General features: G+C 34.3%; 1 protein-coding gene across 1 annotated transcript; it reads right to left on the bottom strand.

Moving 5' to 3' along the window:
• Positions 1-4,260: 4,260 nt before the first annotated feature.
• On the bottom strand, positions 4,261-4,677 carry LOC107778892 (putative zinc finger A20 and AN1 domain-containing stress-associated protein 8). Its single transcript, XM_016599245.1, has one exon. It carries the CDS (start codon positions 4,675-4,677, stop codon positions 4,261-4,263), a length of 417 nt encoding a protein of 138 aa, XP_016454731.1.
• Between the last annotated feature and the right edge of the window lie 3,785 nt (positions 4,678-8,462).

Genomic DNA, 8,462 nt, shown 5'->3' on the forward strand with positions numbered 1-8,462 from the left:
ACATTTCCTTCACCTTTGAAGGATTGTTTTAAGAATCCTTATTGTTCTCTTTTTTATATTTACCATGATGATGACTATTGTCACACCTCCTTTTTCCGCACCCGCGAGGGCACAAGGGAGTTCTTTCCAATTAAAGGACAATCGAAACGGGATTTATTTATTTATTTCAGAGTCGCCACTTGGGAGATTTAGGGTGTCCCAAGTCACCGATTTGAATCCCGAATCAAGGAAAAGAATGACTCCATATTACAGTCTGCGTACCAGAAATCCGGATAAGGAATTCTGTTAACCCGGGAGAAGGTGTTAGGCATTCCCGAGTTCCGTGGTTCTAGCACGGTCGCTCAACTGTTATATTCGGCTTGATTATCTGATTTTATACAAATGTGAACTTATGTGCCAATTTTATCTTTTAACCGCTTTTATCATTCACTGTTATTTTTATAGGACTTGCAACGTCATGAAAACATATCTCGAACCACGTTACATCAATGCACCCGTGGTTATTGACATATCTCGACTCGGTTGAGATTTGGATTTGGGTCACATAAATGTGCACCCGAATTAAGGAGAATAAATTATTAAGTGATAATATAATTTTTCCTGTGGAGGATATATTCATGGATGGTGGGATAAAAGATCTTATAGTATAAAATTAATTGAAAGCTCCGGAATAACGAATTTGTTACTATCCAAATAATTAAAAATTATTCATGGCATTGATGGTTGTAAGTCTCAAAAGGAACTTTTTGAGTTTCAAAAATATTATCAAAGTGGTTCGTATTTTGAGATTATAAAGGAAGATTGAATAGCTTCATATTACTATAATCATACAAGGTAAATGTGAAAGATTACCCGTCTTTTCTTCTATTTGTACTACACATGTATAAGCATGATGATGGAATTACATGCCATAGTAAATTAGATGTTTTCTATAATAAATATCAATTGACATGACCGGTTGTCCATCCCGGTTCAATTATGACGCAAAAATTGATCGATAATTCACATTGACATATATTAAATAATTAGAAGATTCTTTGAGAATTCTCCCGTACAACTTGTTCTCATGAATGCCAGTTGCATTGTATGGTCACATGTGCGTTTGTTATCAACTTGCAGTTTGGCTTTTGCAAGGTGGCTTGCTCAAATTACTAGAGCATAGTTCCAGAATATAAATTGTGATAATAATGCTGGTTTAAATTCAAGTTGGTTTAGTAGAAATTGTATGCCTCCAATTATAGATAAACCATTGGTATGAGATGTATTACTTAATATACAACAACACTTGTACGCATCTAGCCAATTACTAATGATAAATTCTCCCTATCACAATTGGTTCAGGGTCAGGAAGCAAATAACTTCCATCTAGAAATATGGATGTGCTATATCATCTAATTGTTCCACCACAATACACAAAGATGGGTCCCCAAAGAAGGTTGGAGATATGTATTGATGATCTCAACATAAGGGGGAGAAAATTAGCAGCTGAAAAAGTAATACATGGAACAAATTATTATGAGTACACCTAGATCCTCGTACAAGAAAATGCGAACTTGAAGTTCAAGTGATAATTCATTTACAAAATATTGTCAGCCGCATTTGCCGACCCAAAATAAAATGTTATATTTCAGCTTCTAATGCTCCAAATAGAATAAAGTCCATGATGGACAAAGTTTATGGCACGCATCAAATGTAATAGACTAATCGGTTCCAAAGATACAACTCCTTGATGAAGGAGAGGAGCAAATGATCAAGATGGTCTTAATAAAGAGGCAAGTGCTCTATAAGAGCACCATGACATAACACTTTATAAGACCTCATGGGAGAGGCTCAGGTACCTGTAAACAATGAGATCTCGATTGGTTATGTCATTATTGAGTGATGATGGAGACGATATAAAATGATCGTCTATGATATTGTTGATATAATGTAGCGTTCAATATTATTAATATCGACGAAGATCTTGAGCTCAAATCTTTCATGGAATTTGGACAAATAAATGATTGTCCAAATGAAAAATACGCAATGAAAATTAACTTCACCTGAAAAATGAGAAGTTGGACGGATAGTCCCAATACTTGAAAGTATAAAGCTAGTGAAGGTATAGATGTGTTTTTGTGTGAAAAGTTAAATAAAAAATCAAGTCGATAGACATAAAGCCGACTTGTGGCACATGGAGATTTGTAAATATCCTGTCATCAATTATATGGAGACATGTTCTCCTGTGGTGGATAAAGTAATTTCAAGTTTTGGTCTGACAATACATTTGATATGCGTATAATGAAAATCCTTGAAGGATTTAAATTGTTCTGAAGTATATTAAGGTTCCCAAGAAATTTATTAATTAAGGCTTCAACAAATCCTTATATAGATTAGAGCAATCATGGCGTACATGATTTATTTTTGTGTCTATTTTAATTGGTGCACTAATGTATCTTGCTAGAACCATGAATATAATAATATGCTAGCGAGATATAGTTTTATTCATATGTGGAGATATTAGAATACGATTTATATTATATTGCAAAAGGAATCCTTGATATAGATTTGTTTATTCTAAAAAATATTGCCAAGGTTTTGTTGATTAAGCAATCTATTTGCAAGGCTTTAAATTATTGATTCAAGTCATGCCAAGATATTAACAACTTATAAAGCAAGTGACTCAACACACAACATATGTGTGACTTTTCCTTGAAAAAGAAGACTTTAATAATATTGAAGACAATGTTACTTGCTTATCTCAACTGGAAGAAGAATATATTGAAGGCGATAAAATAAAGCACATTTCACCAAAGTTCTTTTCAGACATGATCTTCGATAGATTGGTGATGTTCAACAAATTAAACATGTTTGATTGATAATTTTATAGATCTGTTCAATGAATCATTACCAGCCACAACATTTGAGAAGCTGGTATACAGGATTGGAATGCGTCATTTCCTAAAAGTAAAGTGATGTTTTCATCAAGGGGAATAAGATACGCGCTGCACTCTTTTTTCCTTAGCTGAGGTTTTATCCCACTGGGTTTTTCTAGCAAGGTTTTTAGCGAGGTAGTAAACAATGGGTATTACAAGATATGTGCATTTTTTCCTTCACTAAGATTTTTTTCCCACAGAGTTTTTTCTTAGTAAGGTTTTAATGAGACACATTATTTATGGACATCCAAGGGTTATAAATAATTATCTAATGGTGAATGTCCATAACTCATAAAGGAGTAATACCCACTATTCTTCTCCATTATCTCCATAGCTCCCACTACTCCAATACTTATGGAGTTATGGTTGTAACTCCCATACCTTCATAACGTCCCCGTGATCTTTCTCCATGATCTCAAATGTTTAATGTCATGTTTATGACATTCTTTTGTAAACCTCTATGTAATACTATTAATAGAGGATGAGAAGTTATATTGTATACACTTGAAAAGAATTGGGAAATACTTGATGAAGTAAGAAAGTTTTCTCTTTCTTCTCTTTATTTCTTGTCTATTTTCTTGTTTTATATTGTTACTTTGAGCTTAGTTTATTGGAGTACCATTCTTCTTGTTTCATCTTTTTTCTTATATGTTAGTAATATGATGGTTTGGTCTTTCAGCTTATCATCCGCCTATATAAAAGTATAATGTTCAAATTTTCTTTTTGAGGGTAGTCAAACCTATTTATATTTGACTGAAGATTTCATTATTTTGCAAAAACAAAAATTCACAGGAGAATTTTTCCTACAGTATTTACGGAACACTTAAATATAAATGACTTTTGAAAATAATAAAGGGCAAGTTATATATTTCGTCGATCGGCAAAAAATAATTATATTTGCTAGTCAATGTACAAAGATATGTATATTTTTGTATGTTATCACAGGAAAATATTTTCCTACAATACTTGCGAAACTTTTAAATATAAATGACTTTTGAAAATAATAACTTGGTCGTCTTCTTGCTTCATTCTTTCTATTAGCCAAATACACATTAACTATAGTAATTTTATGTCCAATTTGGGATGACCAAGTATCTTTTGAGAGACGGAAAAAGAAATAGTATGTTTTGTGTAAAATATCCATACAAGAAAAAAAGAGAGAAACCAATGCAGGGAAATGAGATCACTGTAGCTTCATTCACCATATACTCATAAATACTAGTAGTATAGTATATATGACATTAATAGAGACGCATGAGTCGAAGAATCTCAAAAGAAAAGTGTAACTTTACACTAACTGGTATTAATAAAAACAAAGGCAATAGACTTGCTAAAATTGAATGTCTTAGATCCTATACTCAAGTTTATCAGCTTTACATAGAGGATTTTCCATAGCCAAACGAGCACGTCCCATAGACTTGAAATTGAATGTGCATGCATGTTCCTCTGGGTACCTATGAATCCTACAAAACATTCCACCACACTTACAACTGAACCCTATTAATCCCACTTTCTTCTTACAACTCTTGCACCTTTCTGTCTTTGTTTTCATCGTCAAACCATCGTCGTTTCCAGTTTTAACAGTATCATCAACAGTAAGAAAAGATAACTTTTCAGATAAAGCTATTGCACTCTTGGCGGCTTCTTCTTTCAAGAAAACTTTATAGCATTGGGAACAGAGATTGTGATTGCTTGGGTTACCATAGTAGCCGCAACCCCTTGCGCATAAACTTAAATTTTCTGCTTTGTGACAAAAAGTCATTCTTTTCCCTTTGAATGAAGATTTTCTTCACTGGTAGATTGAAGCAACTTATCACTGGTAGTAATTGTGTAGTTAGCTCTTCTCAATTGATGAGTGCAGCTGATGTTGTGTTTGCCGTTAATATATAGAGGAAGCTTGTAATCCAAATTAAGGTCGAACTAGGACTTTCCTAATTTAATATCCCTCTCCCCCTTTTTTGGTTTTTGTTTGAGAATGTTACTAGTATTTGGAAATCCTTGTCCGACACATATCAGGACAATACTTAGTGGGGTCGATCAAAAACTTTGGCCTTCTTTAATATGGTATGTCGTTTATATCCTTATTTAACTTGGCCTAGTTGTACTTTCTTTGTGAGTTCAACAGGGACTTTGGGGTGCATTTTTTTACTTGTCAAGATTATTGCAAATTAATTTTTTTTATAAAATGGTAGATTTAAATAATGAAAAAATGAGTTAAGATAACAATAAAAAGTAATGGAAATCAAATTAGGACATCCTAATTTTAATATTTTTTTCGTAGGTCGTTTCATAATTTTTGCCTGGTAATTGCTTAGTATTGGCGTCTGTTCCCTCGGCTTCCTCTTCTATTTGGTTTTGGTTTCAGTCCTTCCCCAACAAAATTAGGGAGAAATTCAGAATTAACCTGGTTTATAAGTGCTAATTGTAAATTAGTTATAATTTTAAAATTAATCGAAATTTAGCCACTTATTCATGCCAAAAAAAGTCATGACAAAAATGCTCTTAGTCAAAATTCGAAAAAATTATGTTGGAGTTTAATTTTTTTACATACTAAATATCAGCATGATGTGATGGATTTCGAACATAAAATGCCGGATTTTATATGCAGAAATTCGATATTCCAGCATATTATGCTAGACTTTTTTTCGTGTTTCAGCTAAGGATATTTTTTCAAATTTTACTTGAGCATTAAATGGTAATTATTTTTCAATTACTTTATAAATATATCTATTTTTTAGTTACCAGTCCAAAAATTGGTCATCCCCGTCATTTTGACCACAAATTAGGCTAACTCAAGACTCAGCCCACGTTAGGATGGAATAGAAGTTCAATAGGCGCTGGACTCATCACCAGCTTCCGCCTTCTTTACATCCTAATTTAAAAGGGATGCTGTGGGAGTATTTTCAAAATTTTAAATAGCCATATTTTTTTTTACAAGTATCCTATCTATTTTCAAGTGGCTGAGCTTTAAAGTCAAATGTTGAAAGGCTTTGACAAGTGGCTATACAAATCTACCATGTGTCTTCATGCATGGAAGACTAAGTACACTTGTTAATATTAAAGCCAAGTGGACTAATATATTTGAACAAGTGTTAAAAGACTCTCCACACCTGTCATACATGTAGCCTCCCAAATTGCCTATAAATAGGTTGTGGAGTAGCCATTATTTTTACTCAATTCTTAATCGTGAATTCATCTTGCTTCTCCTTTTTATAGTTCGCTAATCATTACTTTCTTCCTACGGTCATTACCTATTATTAATAATAATTCTTCTCTCCAATTTTCGAACCTGCTGGATTTATTATTTAATTTTGCTGATTTCTGTATCCTCTAAATAAATAGAGGTATGCTTGTTTAATCCTGAGGAAACATTTTAAATTGCCAAAATAGTTTCTTAAGACAGTGTCCAACACAGTGTCACACCCCCTTTTTCCCTCTTCACATCGGAAAATCGGGTTTATGATATTTTGGGTATGGGACAACTCATTCCTTTTGGGAACTGGGTTTGCATTTTCGAAGAGTCGCCACTTAAGAATTTAAGGTGCATTAGGACACCTATAGGGTTCATTTCTAAGTTTGTTTGATAACCAGAGATAAGGTAAGAGCTTCAAATTATCCTAAGGGAAGGTGTTAGGCACCCCTCAGGATCCACTAGTGTGGTTCCCCGCCAGATTATTTTGTGAATTTTGTACAATTAGCAAATAGACAAGTATAGGTTCAAATAGTAGGGGATTTAAGTTTAAGCACATAAGAGTTTGAAAACAATTATTAAAAGGCGAAATTTGAAAAAAAAGTTAAAACATACTTAAGAATGTAAAAGGGATGGGGGTCCTAGGTTTGTTTATAATATGGATCACATCAATGCGATACCCGATATGACTCTCCTCAGAAGAGGGGATACACGTGGTGTTAGCGCACCGGTTATCATATCCATATCTACCCTTCCCACCCCGTTAAGGTATTAGAGCGCGGATTGGTCTCGACCTCTATTACATGCTATTACCCCTCACAAATTGGCTGCCCAAAGCCATTTAGGACTACTATTCCTATAAGAGGGAGGATTTTAGGCTGACTCTTAGGTTTTAAAGGTAAAAGGCTAAGGCGACATACAAAACACGTAGGACTGCATTTGGAAGGGGACATATAAACAATTAAAGGGCTCATGTATATACCTCCGCAGACAATGCATATAAATAGCATGACTTAAACACAATTAGGGTATGAATTCTAAAACACTAAAGCAGGATGTTTAAATTGTTGAAGCAGACCAAATTTATTACATAACTCAGATAAGAAGTCTGAATCAGGCTTGCACGCTGGTTGTAGCAGTTGCTAAATAATGTCAGATTCAGTTTTATCATTATTATTACCTAAGGCTTGCCTAAGCGTAATAGTGAGGTCCTAGGAGCATGATATCTATTATTGATTAGGAGTGCAATAAAACATTAAACAATTTTAAACGAGCGATTTGGATCATATAGACATGCTTTCTAAACCGTATTAATTTAAAAGAGCAGGTTATTTAATCTGATTCAGAACAGATAAGTACGAGCCAAACTGATTTTTAACTAAACTAGTTTTTAGATCCTATAGGCATGATCTCTATCATAGCTTATTTTAATTCCTACAGGCATGGTATCCAAGCATTAAAGCTGACTTTTGGTCCTATAGGGATGTTATCTAATTGAACAAAGTGAAGCAGACATGATTTATTTGATCAAAGCGAAATTCCTATAGGCATGATTTCTATTAAAAGCCCTTTAGATCCTATAGACATGGTTCCTAATTGTGAAAGTAAGCATGCGGAATTTTATTAAAACCAAAGCAGATCCTATAGGCATGTTCTCAAACAGATCATATCGAAATACACCCTATAGACATGTTATCTACCCTTCTAATGGCTAAAGCATGCATAATCACCCCACCCCTTTCATTAGCCAACCCCAATATTTGTTACAAATTATTACAGACCAAATGATTGAATTACATCAGAAAACGTGCAAAAATAAGAAGTTACAACCATATGAAGCCTGATTCTGACTTCCTCTCTGAGTTATGGAATAAACCACCTCAAATGCCAATGTTGTTCAAAGCCTTTCTCATATCTGGGTGAGTTAAAGTTCCCTAAGGACCTCATGGTATCCCGGGCAGTGCTCACACCCAGATTTGCATAATCAGATAGAATGAGTGTAGTGTGGAAGGGCCAACCCTTATGTGTCCAAGTTCAGAGGGAGCTCAGGGGTCCCAAGGTAAGGCTCACACAAGAGGGGCAGAACCTAGGTTCTAGGAGTATAGTGAAAGTACAGAGCATAGTTAAAAAAGAGTTTATTTAAGCTGGACTAGCAAGTCCATTTTGAAAGTAATCAGTAGCAGAAGTGTTTGAAATCAGTTGGGGTAATGAACAAAACTCAAACACACAGAATCAGTAGTCACACAAAGGGGTTAAGGGGTTTTGGGAGTACATTGTATAAAGCATATGACCCCAGTAGGGGTCAAGTTTGGTCATGCACAGCAATAGCTGATGCTGACATGCTCACAAACCAGCCA

The sequence above is a fragment of the Nicotiana tabacum genome, chromosome 6 (assembly GCF_000715075.1).
Source record: "Nicotiana tabacum cultivar K326 chromosome 6, ASM71507v2, whole genome shotgun sequence".
In the NCBI taxonomy this organism is placed as follows: domain Eukaryota; kingdom Viridiplantae; phylum Streptophyta; class Magnoliopsida; order Solanales; family Solanaceae; genus Nicotiana; species Nicotiana tabacum.

Excerpts from the sequence above, each read along its gene's own strand:
- LOC107778892 (XM_016599245.1), bottom strand. The coding sequence starts at position 4,677 with ATGACTTTTTGTCACAAAGCAGAAAATTTAAGTTTATGCGCAAGGGGT.